This window comes from Buceros rhinoceros, unplaced genomic scaffold (assembly GCF_000710305.1).
Source record: "Buceros rhinoceros silvestris isolate BGI_N320 unplaced genomic scaffold, ASM71030v1 scaffold5651, whole genome shotgun sequence".
NCBI lineage: Eukaryota > Metazoa > Chordata > Aves > Bucerotiformes > Bucerotidae > Buceros > Buceros rhinoceros.
Window position 1 is genome coordinate 46,227 of NW_010392438.1, and position 24,355 is coordinate 70,581.

Below are 24,355 nucleotides of genomic sequence, written 5' to 3' on the forward strand. Positions count from 1 at the left end.
TTTTTATGCTGCAGCTGAAGTTCTGCAGAGCCATGAAAACAGACCACCAGAAAAGATAGAACACTCCTAAATATAACCGGAGACATTACAGTAACATACTCTAAAGTCAGAGCTTCCACAGAAGCAAAGCACAGGACGCAGTGAGCAACCCAGAGCCTAAGTGGGCTGGCACCGCGGCCGCGAGCCAGTGGCAACGCTACCAAAACTTAACACTCAGGGTGGTATTAGCAGCAAAGTCAGTGGGCGGGTTAGGCAGGGCAAGCTGAACACACACTAGCTACAAAGGCAGACCCTGCTCCGCAACTCTGAGAACGTCCCACTGCAGGCATTAACTTTGGAGTTCATGGCCTGGACGTGTCTCCCAAGAGGCAGAGATGTGGATGGCAATATTTGTTCCAGATGACTGTTTTCAGATCAGATGCACTGTGCTCCAGCAGTGCCTATTTCTCTCCCTCGACTACAAAAGACGACCTGATGGGCAGAAAACATACAAACCACCTCGCGTCACTTACATCCCTACCATGCTCTACAATAAAGGAACCTGCTCCAATAAGAGGGCCTGTACGGGAAATGAGTAGAAAATAAATTCCACTGATTTAATGATTACCTGATATATTTACCCATGGAGCAGAAGTAACTGAGGATGCATGTCAGTTCCCAGCTCTGAGATGGGCAGAGCAATAGGCAAAGGCTGCCCGGAGCAGCAGTCTCAAACCAACACAGTGAGGGGCAAGATACAAAGAATTACTCTCATCCACTCTAAGCTGTAATTTTCAGTCTAAAAATCTAGAGCTTGCTTTCTCTGAGTCTAATGTATATCATGCCCTGGAGACATTTTAACCAGCCATCAAAAGGAACTTGCAGAGAACCAGATGCTTCATTAAAGAATATTCACCGAGCCTTATAAAATCTTTAGTAAAAAGCAGACGAACAAATCACCAGTGTGCAAGTGAGCTGAAGTCACACATCCAGCTTTGATTACAACCTCCTGTACTGGTAAACAAATTGTCTTTAAAAAAAAGGAAAAAGCACCCAAGAAATCAAGAGATTCTAGTCTCTCTTTCCCATATTCCTCCAACCCGAATTTCCTGAATGAGGAATGCGTGAGACAAGGCCATTTGGTAGAAGATGCTAAATTAAATTTAAAGAAAAATAACAGCTTAAAAGGGGAAGGGAGGAGGGAGTTTTAATCCTTCATCAGCATGTGTCCGCTACATGTATCTTTGGAGTCAAGGATTCAGTAGAAGCAGTGAGGGAACTGTCAGGGCTTGAGCTCTCCTGGGACAAAGGAGCTACAGAAGCTGTAGTGCCTTACACAAGTTTTACTTGAATTGGTACTTGCAGAACCCTCTAGCACCTCTAGCTAGCTGCAAGGTTTAGCTACCTATTCTTTAGTCTCTCTCACCCCTTCTTAAAACATAACCAGGAGATTTTCCACCACGTTGTCAACGTACACAGCAAATTGATGTCCAATGCACTGCTCCTTCCGGGAAGTTTCTGTTATGGAGGGAAAAAAAACTTCTGAAGTTCACTGAGCATGCTGGGAACCAAGACGACCCTCAGATTTTGATTTATAAAGAAAATCTACCAAAAATCCCACCACCACACAAATCCCCAAAAGATCCAAGTTAATAGGATCTTTCACTGCCCTCTGCTGTTACCAGGCATTTAGCTTCCAACTGACTCTTTACTAATGCTGGGCTGGGGCTCAGGGCTGGCAGCGTCCCAGCCCCTTTCTCAGGCAGGTTGGAGCCGCAGCTTGCAAATATGCTGAAGTTTAATGCAATCTGTCTTCTTCGGTAATCACATTCCGCCCGCACTGCGTGCAGTAAAGATGTATTGGCAAATGCTTTTGCTAAAGATATACTTCACTGAAAAGGCTACAAGCCTGATTTACAGGAGGCAAGGAGGAAGCATCAGGTAACGGAGGCTGGCAATAGACACGCCAGCGCTCTGCACACAGCAACCGAGGGCACGGATAGTGCAGCAGCAGCACAGGCACTGCTTTACTTTAAAGCTGAGGAAGAAAAAGAAACCACACGTTTTGGGAGCTGGGGACTTTAAAGATATCAGAGAAAAGCCCTTTCCCTGGCAGCTTTAACCTTGCTGATTTGCAGACATACAAAGACCTTCTTTGTAAACAGGAAGGAAAAAAATTCCACTAGGACTAGCAACAACATTTGGTCTAATATATCCTGACAATTTTCCCATCTCCTTCTGTCGGGCTTCTTCTGGGAGCCGGCTGGCAGCTTGCTTCACGTTATACTTAAATCAGGCATACAGCTTCCCCTCACAATGCTAATGCGACAGAGGAAGACTGCTTCTATGAAATCTCCACCTCCCCCCCGCCCTTTGCATTAATAATCCCATGAGAGGAGTCTCCGATTTCTATTCCCAGAAGGCTCCATCCTTTTCCTCAAATCCACCTTACTATAGCCTCAGCATCTTTTGGAGAATTTTCTATCCTCCCCAAAAAAAGAAAAGCCTGCCCTTGAGGGACACCTGACCCACTGAATTCCCATGCGGGGAACAGCATCCCCTTATACTACAGACATCCAAAATAGAAGCTTATGTCTTACCACTCACTTCTCCCAAGACCATATCCTAGTTTTAATGTCCAAATAACTTCATTTTTCTTTTTTCCTTCACTTATTTCAATAGGCAGAAATCCGTCCAAGGTAATGAGCAGACACTGTCCTAAGGTATTAACTGAATCTACTAGGGCTCTGCATCTCAGAAGGAAGAGCCATAACCCTTGCTAGCCAACCCCCACCACAAAATCAACAGTTTTTAGGAGCGTGCATTTTTCTTAACAGGCAGCAGAGTTGCCCAGTAAAGAAGCTTTCTTCTTGCAGCAACAAAAGGAAGCAAGACCTCCAACCGCCAAGTCCCATAACAGGAGGATGTTTAGAGTCTGTTCAAAATGTTGCTGACATTGGCAAAATGGATCTACCTACTGTTTGCAAAATATAACATCCAAGAAGGCAAAACTTGGAAAATTATTGTGTCTGCCTTTGAAACCTAGGAGCATTGGTGTTACTGTTTTGGTCACAGCTCAGCATACCAGGACCCACTGACAGGAGGGAAGCTGGGACATACCACAGTGACTGGGAAACACGGAATGAATGTGGGAAAATGGATCCCAAAGAAAACTTGTCTCCTGTAAACACTGGAATTTGTTTAACAGATACAACAGCTCTCAGAAACACTTTCCAGAAGAAAACACCATGCAAAACAAGACAGCAAAGCCAGCAAGTACACCAGGGAAGCTTTTGTTACCTTCTGAGCTGCACTAACGCAGCGCTGATATTCCTTAGCCAGCCCTGAGCATCTGAGCACTTCATGTTTGTTTTCTTGGTAACACTTCAGAATTTCAGACTGCAGGCTTGCACAGACAGGTTCAGTGTTCCTCCTCCTGCAGGGAAAACAAGCAAAGAAAGACCCGTGAAGATGAGTTTTCACTCACTACCACCCTACCAGTGACAAACATTCCAATCTTCTGTTGGAGTCATCTAGTCCTAAAAGAGAAACTGGTGGGAGCAGCAATCATCAACATGGGCCAAATGACCAACTGTGGTTTTCAGTTGAAAAACCCAGCGTACTTAGTAGAAAGAAGGAACACTTTCTAGGTTGATGTGGAAGGCTGTTTTACCCTTAGATAAAACATCATCTCTCCTCTGCAGTCAGGAGAAAAAAAAAAAAAAAAAAATCAATTCCAAGAGGTTCAATGATTTCTCCAACTCACATTGGAAATCTTTGGCAGAACTCAGGAATCCTGGCTGGGCCTGTGCTAGAACTGTAACAGTCTGAGAAGGAACTGAACAGACTTGTTGAATAAGCTGCCGCTATCTATTGAATTCTCATATATTTAAACACTTCAAAAAAAATCCTGTGTGGTTGGAAGCGCAGCAATTCTCCTAGTGACTAGAAAAAACACGGAATAATAGCAAGACCAGATATCTATTTCTTTGTATTTCTGAAGCAATTAGCGCTCATACCCCGTAAATGGCTTTGACAGCCACCCAAGAACAATTAGGGATGATGTTCTTATACTCTAATGTGCATGTGTACATATGGGACACCAGCAGCAACAGTACCAATAAAGGGGAAGGTCGTTGTAAAACAATACCAGCAACAATGGCACAAACACAGCAGTGACACTGTCATCAGCTGCACAGACAGGCAGACACAAATTGTAGGAATCTGCAGCACAACTGTTGTGGTATGTTTTACCAGCGAACAAGAAAACATATGCTCAGGTGTGTCAATCCTCAGATGACACCTCCTAAACCATAAATCCATTTAAGTACTTGCATTTTCTGCCCCAATATGCTTCAAGAGATCAGTGCCCAAATTCCAAATGCACCTCTTCCCTCCAGAGCACTTGATGCCCACAGGCAGGCATTAGTGCCGTACTCTGATGCATTCATTTCCACAGTAACAACAACAGGCACTCATTCAGCAACAGGGCTTCATCGCGAGGCAGAGCGAAAACGTGACCCGTTCCTGGGCACGTCTCATCCTCTCAGAGGGAACAGATTTCTAAGAAACACAAAATCTTAAACCAAGATCTTCTAAAAGCTTTTGGAAAGCTCAGATATAAATTTCCAAATCATGCTCGTTTTTGTGAGGTGCTCAGGAAGGCAAGTGGAAGGGCCAAAAGAAATTAAAAAAAAATTCTGTACTTTCCATATCAGCCACCTGGTTGCTCCCTCAAAATAGATTGGCTGAAACATAATTTAAATGATACTGCTTCAGTCTTACTGCCAACATACATGGACAGACTAAGAATTTATCAGTAACAGTATGACAGCCACACTCTGAAACACCGAGGTTTGGATCAGAAACCGCCACAGACACTATACAGACTACTTCTGCCACCTCTTCAGTAATTACATCTTTAAGAAGGAACTTATTCCATGCATGGTCCCTAGAGCCTAGAGTGCATTTCTAATTTCTATGGTCTATAGCAAATCACCTTTAAAGCCTCTAAAAATCCATATTCTAAAAAAAAAAAAAAAACTTCAAATTTTGGAATAGAAAAGAACCCAGAGAGAGCTTCAGAAACTCATAATGTTGGCATTTTGCTTTGTCACTAACTTTAATGTCACTCTAATCAAAGCAGTGAGACTGTGGAAAAGATACCAAACAATACCAGGTCAGGAAATACCACCAAATCCCTCACTTCATTGAAAAAGTTAAGACTTTTAAAATTAGGTTTCTGAAACTCAGCCACGTTAAACTGAAGGGCATTTTGCAATTTTCACGCAGAGATCTGGAAGAGCAAAAAGATACAGCATGCCACATACTGTACCACCTTACCAGTGACACAGACCAGTCTGTGTTCATCTGAACTGAACACTGTGTTACAAACATCTCAGAATTATTTAGAAGAATGCTTGAGGATAACACTGTCAGCACAGAGAGCTATAGGAATTGCACTTTTTTCCTGTTCCTTCACTGTCCCTCGTACGGCTTCAGATTTCATTGCCTAGCGTAAATGTAAAGCCAAGACCCATCCCCAGGCTCAGGCAGCAGTGCAAAGTCTGTAGTCGTCTCCTTCAGGAGTCTCCTTGGTGCTCGGCCCACAGTGCAGAGGGCTATTGAAAAGCCACACAGTGGGGAGTGAGAAGCCACAGTGGGTGTTACTGACTAAAGCTCACCAGAGGCAAGGGATCAGTCGGCACAGAATGACACCATGCTCAATCAGCATTCAATACCTGCCACCACAGAGAGGATTTACTCGGTACCAGGCACCCAGAATCATAACAAGAATATTCTCCTTTATTTCTTCAAAATAAAGTCTGAAGAATTTATGCATCAGTTGCACCAGCTTCTCAAAATAGATTTAGAGAAACTAATCAACATAATGCAAAGTTGGTTAAGGTAATTATCAATACAAATTACACAAGCCAATACATCAGTGCATTCACAAGTGAACTGAAAATTCAACAGAGCCAGTTAAATCCCACTGAGAATGACATTTCACTTCGGAAAACTAGCACTGCTCGGGAGCAAACTGTCACTGTGACCCCCCACGCAGTGTGATCTATGAAACCAAGGGACAAGAAGTAAATCTGAGCTCACTATGAGGAAGCATGTCCTGCAGAGTCCCAGAGTACACACGTCCAGCAGACTAGTTCTGGACTGAAAAGGGGTGTCTGAATTGGTGAGCAATTGCTTGAGGGAAGCCCTTTCAGCACAATAATCACTACTCCTGTCCTACCTGACCCAAAGGGATGCCACTCCTGCTCACATTGAGTCTCTTAACTTCAGGCTGCAACATTTCCACATAAGAAGGAACTACAGCCCTATACAGCAACTGCAGCTTGGAGCTGTCTGGCTTTATTTGCACGTATCTGAAAGGAAAAGGAATTAAACAAGAATGGAGAGCAGCAGCGTCTGACTACCAACTTCTCTGTTGCAAGCAATGACACACTGGCCTCCAAAGGAGGTGGATCTTCATCAACCATCTCCCTTCAACCTCGGCCCAGCTCAAAGCTGTTGGCACTAACTAACTGTTAAAAAAACTCACTTTCTGGACACTCTGCTCTACCACTCTCGGTAAACTCCTCATTGTTTGAGGGGTTTTATTACTTTACCTTGACCAGGCGAAAGGAACATGGTAGAGTAGGGATGAGGTTTTAATACATAAAGAGCAGAAGACTAGTATGCTTTGACCTTTCTTCCAAAACGGGTCACAGTTTTAAGCATAATATACCACCACTGAGTAAGGTAGACAACTAGCCTCTGTTTAAAATAAAACCAGTTGCGATTGCTACCTCTATTATCAAAACAGATGTAAGAGGCTCATTTATAGCAGCCAGGAAAAAGGAAAGAGAGAAAGGCTGGTCTGGGAGGGACTAGGACAATACCTGCAGTCAGGGAAGTATAGGAGATGAGCTCTGACAATACCTTGGAAATAAATGCAGGACATACAGAATATGAAAGATTAAAACTGATCAGCAGTGCCTCCCCCATCACAGTGGGGAAAGAAACCTCTGCCTCAATGGGAAGGAAGGCTACGTACAGACTGTCCCCCTTCCATGGAGGGATCTAAATCAGGTCTTTGTCTGGAAAAGAAGGGAGAGGTTTTCTTAAAATGAAACAAAGGGCATCCTTCTCTCTGCTATCCCTGGAGGTAAGACAGAATGAGCGTGATCTTGCTGCATTTTGACACACCAAGAGTTACCAAATCCTCTCTATCACTGTGTATTCCCTTTATTTAATAAATGAAATCTCATCAACTTATCCTTCTTCTATTATCACTGCTGACATCAATCTGATAATATTGGCTTGGCGTGGAATCGTGCTATTATATGTCCTCTTGATATTTAATTTAAGAGAAACGTCTGCAGTGGGGTGAATATGTGAAGCAAGCTTTTTATTACTGGCAGCAGTAAGGATGCTGGGAGTGAATTAGACATTCATCTTAGTCAGGACCAATCTAGTGGCTCAGAAGGTTTTTTTCTTAACCCTCTCCTAACTGTTCAACAGCGGCAGGTAGCAGCTGCTTCAGTCAATAACTGCATCCATTTGTCTTGGCAGATTCATTTCTACATGGATATAAACCTCATGAAGAAGTGTGGAAGCATCTGGGAGGTTAAAGCAAGGTTCTTCAAGAATTTCCCTCATAAGCTCTGTGATAGTAGGAAGAGTGCTGCTCTAAATGTCCATCAATTAATCAAGAAGCAACACAGCTTCCAGAGAAGCTCACAAACTTACTGCAAGAAGCGATGAAGGCAGTATCATGAGGGCACAGACCCCACAGACAGGAGGTTTCAAGCATAGCACAATAGCTACTAGCTAGCTGCTGATGACAGGTTCCCTTTCTGGAGGAAAAATTATGGACTCAGAAAGCAAGAGAAAGCTGGAAGATATGTATTTACTATCCCTTTCACCCAGCTGAAAAAATCAGGCTATCCAAGCACAGATACAACTTGAACGCTCTAGGACTTGGCAGCTCTTTAGACTAGTGCAAAAATCGTAACTCCACAGCGAGTGCCACACCATCACTTGGCTTTAGCGGGTAGAGCAGCAATTCCAGACGGAAATAAGAGCAAGATTCTCTTTTTACCTTTTACTCTGGGAAACTATTAAAGCTGAGAAAATACTCAAGACAAGAGACTGATAGTATCTAAACCTACACATTGCAATACCTCTGCTCAGAAAATGAAGAACAAAGACGAGCAGGGTCCCTCATATAAGCCAGCGTTAGCATAGCTAGCTCCAGGACACAGCTGCAAGCAGCAACCTCAATGGGGCAGCAATCTGGATTTTCCTGTGGGCTGCAAAATCCAACAGCAACTGAGTTAGCTGCTTTCTGCTGCATTATTTGACTAAGAGCAGTGTCTGAGCTAATTTGAGCAAACCACATTAGTCACCACTGTCACTACAGCGCAGGCAGCCGCAGAGGTCAGGAATGAGGTGCTCAGGCAGCACCACGAGCAAAATCCAGGGCGCACAGCAGCAGTTTCTGCACATCGGGAAGGAATGAGAAGTGTCGTATAGTTGGTGTGCATGTTTATATATCCAGGACACATAACTTGCACTTCAGACCAAGCTCAGTGATGCTTTGGTCACATAAATGTGGTGTGCTGCCATGCTGACCGTAAACGTATAAAAACCGGTAAGTGGTTAAGTGACCTGTAAAACTGCATTCTCCCTTGGGTAGCAGTTGGCTCTGATGGCTTCTCTTTAACACGTCAGAAAAATAACTCCAGACAGATGCAATACACAGCACATAGAAAGGTGCCATCCTCTCTCATTATTGCATCCTTGACATCTACAGCAGAAAATTAACCACAATTGAAGCATTTCATTCACATACAACAAACTCATCAGCACAGAGCAAACAACCAGCAAAGCTAACTTTCAGCATAGGCTGCAGGACACTGCAGTATCACAAAGCAAACACTATGGCCTCGCTACCACCTATGGGATTCCCTGATCCTGCACATCACCTTGATAACGTGCCTTGAATGAAAGAGGGAAGTAACACGTTGAAGCTGTTTGGCAAGAGAAATAAGAGATGGAAAAAGCTTAATAGATTATCCAAATGTCTCCTAAAAATCCAGTAATATTTAAGCTACATATCCCAGCACAGTGTAAACAAACAGCATGCCTCATAAGGATAAACAATGTGATCAGGAAGGAAATATTTCTGATCAGCCTCAGGTATTCAAAACACATCAGGCTTTGTCACTCATCTGGATGGACTACAAGGCTTGTAGAAGTAACATACTGCGTAGAGCAAGGGGAGATGGACTAAAAGAAAACGTGAGCCCTCCTGACAATTGTCATGAGAATAGGGGCACTACCTCTGAATCTCAGTGGAAGCAGTTGTATTCCTGCCTTTCTGAACCCTGCCGAGCTGCCTTGTCACACTGCCTGCAGCACACCACTGCACAGCTGCTGATTTCCCCCTCGCGCCTTCTCCCCCCCGACAGCTGCATTTCAATAACAGGTCGCCCAATTCTTTTTCCCTACCTTGTCCCAGGAAGTGCCTAATGAATGCGTATTTATAAAGCACTATGAGTTTCTGCGTGACTCTGTGATCCTACCCAATTTGTGACACCAGGACTTCCCAATCTCCAATCCTGTTTTGACAGCTGCTTTGATCTGCCACACAAGTCCCCACTGCAATTCATGCACTCAGTGCACCCTTGTCCTCTCCAGGACAGATACCTCCCTTCCTTCCCATCACAGATATGCAGGAGCTGTTCTGAAATCTTCTCCTGTGTAAGTAACTAGATTCTATCACTGAAAACAAAAGTTAACTCAAACGTCCAATCTCAAGTGTCAGCAACTTCTTGTGTCACTGCACTGATTCAGTGAAAACAGCCTGACTCAACCACGTTTTCTTCATGAAGCAAAAAATCTAAAACTCCAGATCGAAGTGGAAAATGAGTAATTTAGCAGTTCTTTGTAACAACCTCTAATTTTGGAAATCCAACAACGTCTCAATTTCAGTGATGGAACTGATGCAAAGAGATTGTGTGATCCATCCAAGGCTGGGTCCAGCCCTTTGTCTTACTCCAACGTATCACAAAGTCTCCTGTTCACCTGCCGGCTTACCCTCGCACATAAGCAGTCATTTCCCTTTGACCAACGGGTCAGCCTAAAAGACTTCAATTTCTGCTTCATTAGGCTTTGACAAGTGCAGTTTCAACCAAATTTAACCAGCTTCCTTAGCAGCCCATATAAGCTGCAGGCACTGAGGTTTTGGTGGTGGGCTGTGGGTCACTGGGGGAGGAGGGTAGCAATATGCAAAATACTGTAGAAAACAATAGGAAATTAAATGATCCCTGTCCTCCTGAACCTGCAAATGCAATAACTACACATTCCTATTAGCACTTTGCACGGCAGATGGCAAGTGGTTTGGAATAATGAGAGACTCTTCCCCACAAGTGGATAATTCCATTGTACATTTGGATGTAAATTCTTTAGTTATTACGATGGTAGAACACCGAGTTATGAGAAACTGCCAGTTTGGAAGATGAAAGGAAAACTACTGCCTCTTCCTTCACTCGCCAAGAGATACAGAAGTTAACAGAACTGGATCTCCTGCCCACAAAGCCATGCACCATTTTTTACAAAGATGCCAAGCTGCTAAAAGTTGACTAGCAAAGATGAAGAGCCTAAAGTTAGCAGCAAAACGGTCTCTGGAAGCCAAACAGGAATGAGTCAGAATCTTGTTGCTGGAAGGAGTTCTCTGAATCAGAAAGGAAGCTGGCTCAGCTCCCACAAGGCAGAAAAGCAATATAGCAAGCAATAACTGAATCTGGAAACAACACACAGCCCAACAAGTGACCCAAATAGGGATTTTCTTTCTTCAGATAAAAAAACTGGTTAAGATCTCAGGTCAGGAAGGAAATGCATGCAGCCTACAGATTCCAGGCAGCACTGGCCCTAAGAATATACAAGCTGCGGTAGTACTGTAATTTCTCAGGGCTAGCTGGGGAACTGTACGCTGGGTCCATACTCTTTGTGGGTCCGTTAAACCCCTCCCCAAGAAGTGTTCTAAAGAAAGGAACTGCAGATGTGTTATGCTGATTCCATATAACCGCAAGACATGAGGGACAGACAGGTTCAGTAAATTTTCCCTATGTGAGATGATCTCGTAATGATGTCAGACTGCTAGCGAAATATGTTCTTTTAAAAAGAAAACCCTGACCAACCATTTGAACAGCAGTTACTTTTCCAAAATGCCACTAAGCACTGTACTAGGTCTCTGTAGTTGACACCAGACCACACAAAGGGGTAGCAGTGACGAACAAAAATGAGTTCATTAGTATATTCTGCAGTGACAGAGTGGCATATCCTGCTAAAGACGCTGAAACAGATTTTGAGAGGAAAATGAAGTTGCCGGCATTAAAGTTCAAGTGGGATCTAAAGCCAAACATTCACCTTATTAAAAAAGTCCCCTTGCTTCTGCCCACATACTCTAATCTGCAAAACCACGGTGCCCTCTTTTACCATACTGCACAATTTGCTGAGTACTGACTCAGCAAGATCCCCATTAAGCAGCTACTCATCCCCCAAAGAACATCAGTAACGGTGCTTCAAAGAAGCCTTGAAGCACAAAGCCTTGAAGTCTGTTTTTCAGGGGGAGGTTGGGATTTTTTTTGCTATTTTGTTTTTAGGTAAATATTATAATCTCAAGAAGTCTTCAGAGGATTGAAAAAATCCTTATAGAAAATAATTTAGATAACACGGTTTTAAGTTTGAAGAGCACATGGGCTGTCTCAGGGAAGCGCTCCACCGTGCTGTTAGTGGCATTCACAGTCAGCTCAATGATGAGAAGTTCTCTCCAAAGAAACAATATTTATCCCTGAACAAATACTACTTTGGGGGGCCAATTTAGTTACACTTGTGGTAGGTGTGGTATGTCTGCATCCCAGACGGGCAGGCAAGAGACACTTCCACCACTAACAAGGAAAAGGACAGGACAGGAAGGAAGAATCACCCCAGCAAGGTCCTCCCACGGTAGGCTGAGTTCCACCTGATCTTGAGGTCTCAAACGCTGATGGAACCCTATAGCCTAGAAACCTATTTTATCAGAGTAACTTCATGAATTATCAAAACCACGTATATTAAATCATCAAAACCTGGTCCAATGGCAGAGGTGGTTTTTCTCTCCCTTTATAAGGGAGGAAAGGACCTCAGTCTATTTTCAGCTAATGACAAACACCATCAACTTCCTTTATGCAGCTGGATGACCACAATGGAAGGTGTTCACAGCTGTCCTGCCACAGTCCTTATTTCCTCAGAAGATGGAGATGCAGACACTCTGACCTACAGAACAAACTATTTCTCCCCTCAAATTTGCCCCACTGGTACTTGCCTTTGGTCTGTCCTATCATCCTTCCATCACTCCAGGAAAAGGTTCTGACTCAACAGTAAGTAAAGACATTTTTGCACAGTGCGCATGATCCAGAATCAGGAGTACAATCACTGTTCAAAATAGCAACATTGCCCTTGAAATCAGTTGCTACTGAATTAACGACCAGATTGTTAGGAGTGTTACCTCAGCTTTGCCTTAGGCTGCTAATTAGCAAACAAGTCTTTAATTCACTGGTAACAAGTGGTTTCTCAGGCATTATTGCTTCCGACATTTTTAATTCACCACTCTCTTCGGAAAGCTATTCCAGACAACTTTAACCTCAATTCTCTACAAATCAACCTCATGCCACTACCACCAGCACACTACACACCACACATGCTGGAAGACAGAGGCAGAAAAACACACCCAGAGTAAGCTGAGCTGGGCCATTAGTTGATATTCATGATACCTTTCCCACCTCAAGCCAAAGGGAGGGGGAACCAAAGCCATAAGAAGTTCTGGATGTTGGTGTGGACCTGTGATTACATCTAAATACACAATAAAATACTATGAACCCCGGAGAAACTTTTCTTCCACCATGGTACACACTGGAACACGCCATCTCCAATCTAGGGCTGAGATCTGCTTCTATTTCCACTGCGTTTGCCATGATAAAGAGCTCTGAACTGGAATATTTCACGTACTCTGATGCACAAAGTATTTCTGAGGTTTGTTTTAACAGCTGCACAAATATTCATGCTTTTGAAAACAATCTGGATTTGGCCTGCCAACAAACTCTGATCTAAGAGTTTTATAATGGCAACGTTACTACAGAATACAAGTGCTTCTAGTGCAAAAATCGATAGCGACAGAAACATCCCTGAAAGACTACATGGAGTCTTTGGCTCCTCTTCCTTTGCTATTCAGTTCTTGTTTTATAAATCTCCAAGTTCTACTAACATACCTTTGAAGAAATGCTCTTGCAATTTTGAAAAGGTATTAATATTTTACACCAGATTTTCAGCACTAACAGAGCTGCAATCTCAGTTCATTGGACTGATTTATTAGTCATCCCTCATCACGCATAGGAGGAAAGACAATACTGCAAACGCTAGATCAGAACATCATTTTACTAACTGGGCAAAAGGAAAGTCTTAGTTAGAACCAGCGTCTTAGTAATCCCCAAGAACTGTACTAAATCACAAGATTCAACAGCTTGGATAAAATATACAATCTAATAAATCTTAAAGATGAAAAAATCATTTGAAAAAATCATTTAAAAATTTAACTGGCCCAACTGCAACATTAACACAAATCCATTACGCAGATTTGACTTCTATTATCACATAGCATATTCCTGAAGTAGTAGGGATACACACCTTGCTTTGAAATCAATGCACTGGTACAAACAGCTGCTTAACAACAGGCCTTCCAGAACTGGTAAAGAAAATGTTTACATGCTAATGTAAGTAAGGGGAAAATGTATGCGAAGCAGAACTGAAAATTATCAGAGAGCTTTTCTTGCAGCAAAATTCACACCATGTAAAATGACAGAGAGTCAAAATCGACCCATCTATTCTTTTATCCTCTTTCAATATATCTTTGAGGAGACTCACATCTTATAGACTCTTACAGCAATATTCCAATTTCCTACCAAGAAGAAGTTTATAAACATGAGAAACAGCAAAGCTTTGACTAAAACCTCATCTCTTTAAACAAAGATTATATGAAACAGACTCAGCACAGACAGAAGTAAGAACAACTAATACAAACCAAGCACTAAGGGAAGAACGGGATTGGGACGGAGCCAAACAGTTTTTTTGAAGGTATCTTCACTGCAGGGCACAAAAGCACCACATTGAGATAAGGCTGGAGATGAGCTCCCAGCAGTAACCAGTCTTTTATTCCTGAAAAACTCTTAAATTCTGATTGCAGAGACTCTTCATTTCAACACTGAATTAATCTTTTATCTAATCTAATGATAGGAGAAATCCCAGAGCAATTTTGTTTGAAAATTATGATGTCTTTACCCTTCCTCTTCTTGGGCTTAACGACTGTCCACACAGTAACTATTTCAGACCTTGACTCCTGGGCACAGCCCTCTCTTGAAATACCCAAGACCTCATAGTAGATTTCAAGATTAATAAGCTCAAGTATCAACACATAACTATCTTATAAACTTTCCAGACCCACACAAACAAGAAAAAAAAAAAAAAAAAAAAAACCAACAGTTCTTCTAGGTTCTACTTAGTGCTGCTATTCTGACAGGCCATCAGCCTCATTAAGTTTTGTGCAATTGAATAAAACCTTCTTTTCCACGAGTACGGAAAGCAAGCCATAAATTCCCTGTTCCCAGCAGACAGCCCAGCTACGGACTTTCTCCCCATACCACCACTGTGTCGGTGCGGATCTCTGCTCCACGCTCAGCCCAGGAGGATACTTACTACGGGCCAGTTTCTTTAACATAATCACCTTAAATACTCATTGTCCATTAAGTTTAGAGATCTTAGGACCATTAAATGGAACTCTGAGATACTAAGTCCCATATGGAGTAAATCTCTTTGGCAGTTTCTCCACTGGAAAGCTGCTTTGGATTCAAGGCTGATCTCTATCAGGATAAGATACGCACGTTCTTTATGCACTCCTGGATAACAGCATCAAGCATATGCAGGCCTCTCAGCACAACATGCAAAGCAACAGAGCCATCGGTAAGCAGCTTCAGAAACAGTTCTGCAAACTGTAAGGAGATCTCAGAGCGAAACTCGGCTTCAGAACAATTTTATCTTTTACCAGCTTCCTAATCCCCTCACCCCACTCCTGCAGCTTTACCTTTTGGAGTCACACACCCTCTATGCCAATTCGTGCATCCAAATTTAACAACTACAAAAATAAAATCAAAACGTGATAAGACAACCTTCACAAAAGAAAATAAATCAGTTTTTTTTAAAAAAAAACCCAGCATTTTGAGGATAAATCTAGAGTGCCTGCACTAAGCCATACCCTCTTTACTGATGTGTTTTCCTTCCCCTTAACAGATTCAGGGACTGTAATAGCATTTAATCCTCAGAAGCTAATCTAAATGTAACACTCAAAAGAAGACAAAGACAACGCAACAGAAAAAAAAATTTGGCCACTGCCTTTTGGGAGTGCTGCTTTATCCCCGGAGCGAGCGCATTAATAGAGCTTGGAATGAAATGCCATTTTATTCTCCGTGGCGGGGAGGGGATTAGCAAGTTGTCTTCTCTAAACCCAGTCTGAGTCATGGCTCTATGAACACTGAGAAAAGGACATGGAATGAAGCGCAGGGCGGGGAGCACTGGCTTTTTATTTACACGCTGCTTCCTTTGTGGGTGGTTACTGATGTGCACAGTTTGGTAAACAGGGAAGGAAGCGGGGAAAACAGTTCGAGGTCCCAGACTTTAATTCTGTTCGTTAACAAAAGAGAAAAATAATAATGCAGCAATTATAACAACATCATCGAGACAATATGTCCATGGCAACTATCCAATTCACCACAGCGGGTAAGCAGCAAGGGCAAGTCACTTAAGGTGCTGAAAGCCGTGCTCAGTGGTTTCTTGTTGCTAGAATCTTTCTGGGAGAAAGAATGGTTGGACAGAGCCCAGCCAGAACAAGGAAGGAGACACTACGGTAGGAGGAGGAACGTGGAGACAGTAGCATGCTGGGTTGAGGTGAAGAGATGAGGAACAAAGCTCACTGTGCAACTCAGGCCGTGCAGGCATCAAGCCTAGCGTTCTACCTTGGTGTAGAAACCAAGAGCCAGTGACTGTGTCAGTGATTTCAAACGAAGCTCAGCAGTAAGTGCTTCACTTCCATATCTATACGAAGGGAGATAGGAAGGTTTACCTGCCCACCTCACAGGCGTGCTATGAAGGGTCACTGGTGGAAAGCTTGTACCATATTCTTAAGTCCTGTAACATTTGATAATCATTAAGGAGAGGAAATAGTCCGTGGAACATTTGACCACTTTTGCAGAGCTGTAGCTGTTGATAACAGAATTACAACAGTCAACAAATGCCAAGGGGTTTTGTTTGAGATATGTCTTGCTTTTGCTTCAGCATGGACCCTGAAAACCATCGTGGAAACAGTCCCAGCTCTGTTCCCCTCTTCCTCCACCAGCTATGCTGAAACACAATGGCAGAAGACAACGAATACAGGGTAGATTGGTCTCACAAGGCACAAGTGCTAGAGGCAGGTCAAAGAGTTCAGTGAAATAGCGATTATATAAGCTAAGGAAGAGACTACGGGAAGGAGGTGCACTCTTCCCTGCAGATGGAGAAAGTGTCACTCGTGGTTTCCTCGCACTACAAGAGCTGTCATAGTCCAGCACTGGAAGCAGGCAGACCTGCACTTCATTCATACTTTGGCTATATTCCAGTTCATGTAATTTTGCTGGAGTGTCAGTTTATTTCTGCCAGCCACCTACTAGATCTGCATAAATCAGTCTTACCTATCTTAGCACCTCTGCACTTGTATGTCTAACATGAAAGCGCAAAATAGGATGAGCAAACTATTCTTTCCACTGAAGTCACAGGATCTTGTAATTTATTACCATGAACAGGCTGTAGAAAGACTTGAATGTACAACACCCAACAAGAGGGCCTCCCAACGTGCAGGCTTCGAGTCCTACCAATTAAGCATGAGTGCTAGTGTACAAAGGAGGTTTCTCTGACCCTGTCCCAGCCTTATCACGACCCTCACTTCAGGCACATGTACTCTTTGAGAGTGTTTGTATGGCATGTTGCACACCAAAACAACGACCCCAGAAAGGATCCCTGCGTATTGCTCTAAGAGACGTGTACACTGCAGGCTGATGGGCAAAGCAACGACTCTGCCTGCAAGTACAACTGTCACCGGCCATTATCAATCCCAGATCATGCTCTCCAACACACAGCTCAGTGCGATCCCGGCTACTGCCGGCAACTTCTACTGCAAACAAATAGAAAGCATGATCTTCACCTTCTCCCTCAGTTTCACCAGTGTCACATGGCTTGTCCCTTCTCAAGACACCCCCAGCTGTGTCAGCTTTTCACACCATATTCACATTAGGGCAGATGTCTCTTTCAGCTGCAAGGAAGACAGCCTGAGGAATCTGTCCCTTTATAACAGCTCGAGTTCTATTGCCACATAGAACATTGTACAGTAAGTCCAGAAGCCAGGGACTGGCAGATGATAAAGGCTGAAAGAAAAGGGGAAGGAACCCCTAAGAGACAATAAACACATTTTCTGAATCTTGAAAGAAAGAAATCATTAGCATTTGCATCGGTCTCAGCCACTAACCTTTATGAGAAATGGTTGCATTCCTGAGTTTCCTACATCACCAGTCTTCATTTCCATAAGAAACAAAAGATACCAAATGAAACCAAAACCTCAAGAATCAGACTTAAGACTAGCATAAAGTAGTTAGTTACAGCCTCTAATGGCCAGTAAGGGACACAATCCAAGGTCTCAAGCTCTTCCTTTACAAAGTCACGAGGATAAATCATTGCTACATGTGCTCCCAACAACTCACTGCACATCTGCAGAAGCAAACCCAAGAAAAGACTGAACTGATAAAGACTGTCAGAACTTTATGTCCTATGAATTTTTAAAATTTTATTTAAAACCAGAATTTAGAATTCTACTACGGAAAACTGCATGAAAATGCATGCAATGTGTTAGCTGCCTTCTTTTGGCTTCTTTAGCAACTTACTCTTGACTGTCCAAACAAAAATGTGGAATTACAACAGGTTATGTGATGCTTTGGCAGCCAAACATAATTTTAAATACAGACAGCACAATATACTGCACACCCCACTAACATATTCATCACTACTATATTATCTATTTATGCGATTAAGTATCATTCAGTCTGGACTGGACCCAACTGGACTACATATGTTGCTACTCCAGTTTACTACACGTTGGCCAACTGTTTACCCAACTGAGATCCGAGTGCTGCTCTTGACAGTGTAATTGCTTTGGACTCATTAATATTAAAGAATTATAGAAAATATTTTTTCTTGGGTGGCTTTTAGTACACATGGAACAATAAGTTATGTAACACTACTGGCAAATACAAATGGAATTCAGGCAACATTAAAGGTTTGCTAATAGTGCCAAGGACAACACAAAAGGCCAGGAAAAAAATTGCTGCACCCATTCTAAGAAAACATTTATGATAATTACAACTTTATTTTTAATGCAGTTTACAGGGTCAAGATTTAGACTGTTTATCTCTTTCTTCCCTAAACAATGACAACTTCACAAGCGGTGCCATTCTTCCTACTCCCACGCACTAGCTCAAAGCTGCAACGTGTAGGTTAAACACTTTGGGTCAAAGTCGGAACAGATTAAACATGTTCCACTGCCGTTTTGAAAACACTAGGAATATTCCTATGTAATGTCATTTTTCTAAGTCCACATCTTCTCCCCTCACTCTCCCTTGCAAGATCTAGCAACTTCATACTAAATTCTGTCAACGCTGGCACAGAAAGAGAAGATGCTATTTTCCACTGCTCCGCCCCCTAAATACCTGACAGGAGGTAAGTTCACACTCATTTATGGGAATTCCCAGAGGCTACACACACAGCTATGAAATGCAACTGGAACTGCTGATAAGAACAAAAATGGCTCCTCACTTTATCCACTCCTCTGCCTTGGTGGCTGCCTCCTGGTACTGCTCCGACGTCAGCTTGTAGATCTCTGCGTTCTGAAACAAAGAATATAATGCTCAGCTCTAAAAGTTGAGGGCATCTCAGTTCTTATCCCATCACGAAGTTATCTTCTATAATTAATAACAATTTCCAACAACAAACAGCATATTCAGTTCAAAGAACACCAAAAAAATGCTTCAAAGTTCATTTTCTTCCCAGCAAAATGCATCGAGGCCACAAGACGTCTTCCATTCCACATTCCACCTTTGTGCAGGGCAAGAGTGGGAACGGTCGCTGACAACCAACCTGCAGCTTCGATTATTCCACGTAACCACAAAACCGAGCTGTTTCCAGCACCGAGTTATTTCAAGTTAGGTTGTGTTTTGTTCGCTTTTTTCCTTAATTGCTGTGAAGGATCTTGTTAGTTAGTGACGAGCAAGTATCAAAACTGGCTGCTAACACTGGAAAATCCATTTTACATTTCAGTGCTTCTACTTACATTACTTATTCTGTAAAAGAAACTCATGCAGCCTGTTTTCCTTTTAACAACACAGGGAGGGGTATCAGGTATCAGTGAAGACACTGCCAAACAGAGTTTGGAGTGTCTTGCTGCAGGGCTTAAGAGGGTTGCGTTAAATTCGCCTGAGCTTGCACAGAAAGGTTTTAGTTCACAACTACTCAGCTGCCGAACATGGAGGGTGATTTCCACGCTTGTTGTGCCTCCCAAGCACAAACAGTAGCCGAGAGCAGCTGCGCACCCGCAGCGACTTCGCTGCAAGGTCTTGTGTCACTGAACTGCTGATAAAGCTGCTTTAGGCAAAGCCTCTGGACTCCCCACTGCAACAGCCGCAACTGCCTCACTCAAAAGTCACCTGCGAGGCCCTCGGTCTGAAAACGCGCATGTAGAAAACATGCAATAATCCAAAAGGTGACAAAACGGTATTGAAAGCGAGGACAGCTATTCATTTCGGGCCAGTCCTAGCTGTTATCTCGTCTCTCCCCAAATTTGGTCATTTTATATAGAATACTATTCTTGCCCTTCCTCATCTATTTCCGCATAAACGCAGCTGCAGTCCTGCGCACGGTGAGACAACACGTATTGTTCAGTGGTTAGAAGAAGGAGAGGACAGATATAACTCAAGTTCTACTAGTGGTTCTGTCACTTGTGCAATCTTGGGCAAGTCACCATTTCCCATCTGCAAGCAGGGCTAACAGCTGCCCGTATCTCTGAAGTTGTGTGAAGCCTGGCTAATTGGAAGGCTTACACAGGTTGTCAGAGCCTAGGCTTCAAGGTGCTATATTTAAGCATTTTATCTCTGGTGCCTGAATTTGTGTCACACACCAGAAAAACCACAGACTTTGCTTTTCCACACTTTGGCCTAGGAGACAGACTTAAACGGGGAAATCACAGAAGAGTAACCACTTCAAAATGCATTTTTCCAGCAAATGGTCACTAATGTTTTCATTTACTTGTTACATAATGGTCAAACTTCTATGCTACTAAACACATTTTTCCTCCTTCCTATAACGAAAAGTTTTAATGGAGTCTTTTTCTCTGTCCTGTAAATAGACCTCATGACTTCCAGCTCCCTGCTGGCACTTACACATGAAACCACAAGACCTGTGCTTCATTAATTACATTTGCCATTAAAAATTAAATAATGTGAATAAGTAGATGTAAGCGCTATCTCCACGGGCTTCGTAAGTCTGACCATTTCTCCAATTACTACTCAAGCAATTTTCATATTTCATACTGTCTGATTTCTCAAAGGGACTGGATTTGAAAGATCAAAATGAGAGAAACTGGGGAAGAGAAAGCGAGGGAGTAAAATTAAACATCTTTCAGGCAATAGGAAGTAGCCCCGTCAGATACTATTAGCCTGCAGCACTCTACAGTGAAACAGCAGCGGGAGAGGAAAACAGGAACAAATATGTTGTATGTGAGACCCAGTGCGAGGCCGGCATTTAACCCACCTAAAGAAAGGAAAAACAGCCAATGGATTCATTTGCTGGTCGCACTGCCGATTAAAGTGGCTGTGGCACCACCTCGCCTCGTGTACTAGAAGAGAGTTCAGCTGCCCAGTACTATGGTCACCCTCATCTTCAACCACATCACCTACAAACATGGACAAAAACAGCTGGGAAAGAAACCGGTGTGACATAGCTCCGGATCCTTGAACTGATAAAAGTAGGCAAGTGAGAACCTGAACAGAGAGGCAAGAATCTCAGTGAGGGGAAGGAGGAGAGACCTGGCCTCGAAGGAACCACAGGGCACGTGGCGCGATGTGAAGATGGGGGGCACAGACAACCTTAACTTGAAGGTGAAAGCTGCTGAGTTTTAGAAATGAAAAAAAATGCATGTCATCCATCTGGGCCTCTCACCTTTGGATCAGACCTCTCTGCCGTCTTCCTCCCCTCTCCTCTTCAAAAACCCTACAAACCAGTGAAGCAGTAACCCCAGTGTTACGGACCAGAATCTGTAAATGCTTCCCCAAGTAAGAAACACAGAGTTTTGCCATTTAAACCTGAGTTTGTTCAACAAGCAGACTTGTTAAACAGGTTTTCCCTGGCCTCTCGGACCTTTCCCACCTTGGGAAAGTCAAATTCACTTTTGTCCTAAACACTAAACAAGCAAAAATCGGTCCAAATGAGCAAGAGAGGGGCCTTGCAGCATGGGCACAGCCATGGCAGGTTCTGTGGTCTGGGGCTTCCACTTACAGAGAATAATTTTACAAGTATCCTCATCTATATGGTTTCAGATGCAAGATCTGCTTCACTTTCAGTATTTCACCTACCACCTATGGCAGGGGATAATGTTCTGACGGCCTACAAAAATCTAGGACTTGGAAGGTTGCAAAGGAGGAACCAAGCCAGGAACCACCTATGCACTCCCCGTGACTACAGCAGAGCCGCTCACACACAACAGCTATTGAGCAGGATCAAGGTGTGGGTTTTGCACTTGAAACAAAGTCCGAGCTGCCTGTAGTCTTAGTGAAGTCCTGAAGCTTCATGGAAAAACATTCAGCTGCACAGTAGAAGAGAGAACATTCAACACAAAATTACAAGACATCAATGCTGCCTTTAATTTACTCTCACAATATTTGATGCTTGAGATAAAATAGCAGCTCACAAAGAAAAAGTTGAACGTGAGACCTCAACTATTATTAAATAAAGCTCCTGGCAGTCTTGGTTGCAGAAAGAAGTTTAAAAACATGACCAAAGGACACCATAAGGACTCAAATAACAAGAGGCACAAAAAGAATGAATGAACCACCTAAAATGTTTCACTTCGCTCAGTAAAGCCAAGCCTTAGGGGAGCCAACTTCAGAACATCAGATCTTTGTCATACGGGGAAGAGAGCTCTCCTGAGAGGACAAACAAACTAAACAAAGAAATGTTAGCTTGAAAGATTTTCCCCTGCTATTAAATGACAGTTCGCAGCAAATACCAAAAACACCGAGAAGTTATAAAAATACGTAACTAGAGCCTGAAGTCCAGCAGAACCACTTTCCTTTACCCCACTGCTTTTCTACAGCAGATTTGCCCCTATACCCTTACTCCCCACACTTCCCAGAACACCCTTGAGCTAAAAACTCCCCTTCCACAGGGAATCGGCTTTACAACTCAGAGCCAAATTTGGAGTGATTTTAATCCAGCATTCCTACTTGGCTGCAAACACACAGAGAAACTCCAGCACTCACTATTACACCTCGCTACACTGCCCAGGCCCTTTCCTCAACAAATAGCAAAGAAAATAAGAAAACAATATAGCAGAAGATGGAGTTCTCAGGGTTATTTCAGGAGGGAAAGTAATTGCAGCGTAAAGAGCAAACTCTGCCAGCTCATTCTCACACTGACATTAAGTCACGTTCCTTACGACTCTAGTGAAACATGCGTTACTTGCGGTAACACGTAAAACAGAAAACCGAGCAACACGAGCATGAGGAACTAGAGATTAATCATATTTCAGGCAAAATTCTTTGTGAACATCAAGCAGCAGCAAAAACCTGACACTGGGTCACAGATTCCTCCATCAGGTTCAGTTCAAGTCAATAGATCAGAAGGTGTTTTGACTAAACAAAGAACCCCAACCACCAGCACCACAGCTATCTTGAGTTATTTTGACGCCTCAGAGTATAGAAGCTTGTCAGTGGTCACAGTGTTTAAAGATACAAAGAGGATTAACAGCTGTTGAAATGCTGCCAGCCTAGATGAATGCCAGCGATAGCTCTGATGAAAGGGAGCAGGCCAGCAGAGGCCCCGACAAATGCTGCGGACGACAGCCGGGGGATTAGATGGTACAATCTGCCTCGCACCTGACAGACGTGTTGCTTCAATCCCCTCTCCTGACGTCCTCGCTCGCCAGCTTCCAGCAAACCTCCCTCCGTAAGCCCCACTCGAGCAGAAAGTACGAGAGGCAGTGCTGTGTGGTGGGGGGAATACACAGAGTGCCCCAGGAGGAGGAAATGCCACAAATTTGGGAGAGAAAGGGAAAAGGAAAGCAGAGGTTACTTCTTACATATCAAGTATCAACTGGGAGAACAATTCCTGCTTCCAGCTGCTTCTGAAGCCAGAAATAAGACCTCACGCTGTCCTGGTAAAGCAGCATGGCTGTCACCTGTCCGCACACACTTGGGGACGGGGACCACGCACGTGCCCTGGACACAGCTGCTGCCATGAGGAACACCGAGAAGCTACAGAACAAACTTTGGTTAGTGCAGGCTTGAGGAACCACCTTTGCCCGCAGCACTGCCTAAGGGAAGGGAGGGAAAGGTAGGCTCAGGCTCCGCACACCTCACTGGGTCGCTGGTTCACATGCACTATGAATCAGGTTGTTCGTTCTCGTTGCTCAGAAGTCTCATGCAAATGGCTCCTAACAGATTTGAAAAATTACCCCATCTACCTGCACCCTCCCTCAGGTATGGAGGCAGATGAGCTGAACCAATCTGTTCGCTGGGACACAGTTTGGATCTGTTAAAATCAACCTGCACAATCAATCACTGCTATCAACTTTGGTCCAAAACGGGGAATTGGGGAATTTGAAGCAATCTCTTCATCTCCCGACTCGCTCCTCTTGAGCTCCCGCTCAGCCTGTTTGTTGGTTTCAGCTAGCACTCAGCTGAAAGAGCTCATTCGCATTTTCTCCTTCCCATCAAGCACAAGTGCATATAAAGCATATCACAAGAGCATAGAAGCCAAGGGTTAAACTGCATTTATGCAAATTTAAATGTTTTTTTCTCAAAAGGTAACAGAGGAAAGATGCAAGCAACTACAAACAGCTTGCTGATACAGAAAAGGAATTTTTTTCAGCCAAAGCCAACTTCTAAACACAGCTCTGTTGTTTGCTGTTCATGTGTGGGTTCATCCACTCCTTCCT

At 43.3% G+C, this 24,355-nt stretch overlaps 1 protein-coding gene across 1 annotated transcript in view; it reads right to left on the bottom strand.

Moving 5' to 3' along the window:
- Positions 1–3,279: 3,279 nt before the first annotated feature.
- Positions 3,280–24,355, bottom strand: part of CHCHD6 (coiled-coil-helix-coiled-coil-helix domain containing 6) — a gene marked incomplete at both ends in the record, with an annotated part of 72,179 nt that continues 51,103 nt past the window's right edge. Inside the window, 2 exons of the mRNA XM_010144470.1 lie at positions 3,280–3,415; positions 18,964–19,034. Of these exons, the coding sequence (XP_010142772.1) occupies positions 3,280–3,415; positions 18,964–19,034 (207 nt within the window). The remainder of the gene's footprint in view (positions 3,416–18,963; positions 19,035–24,355) is intronic.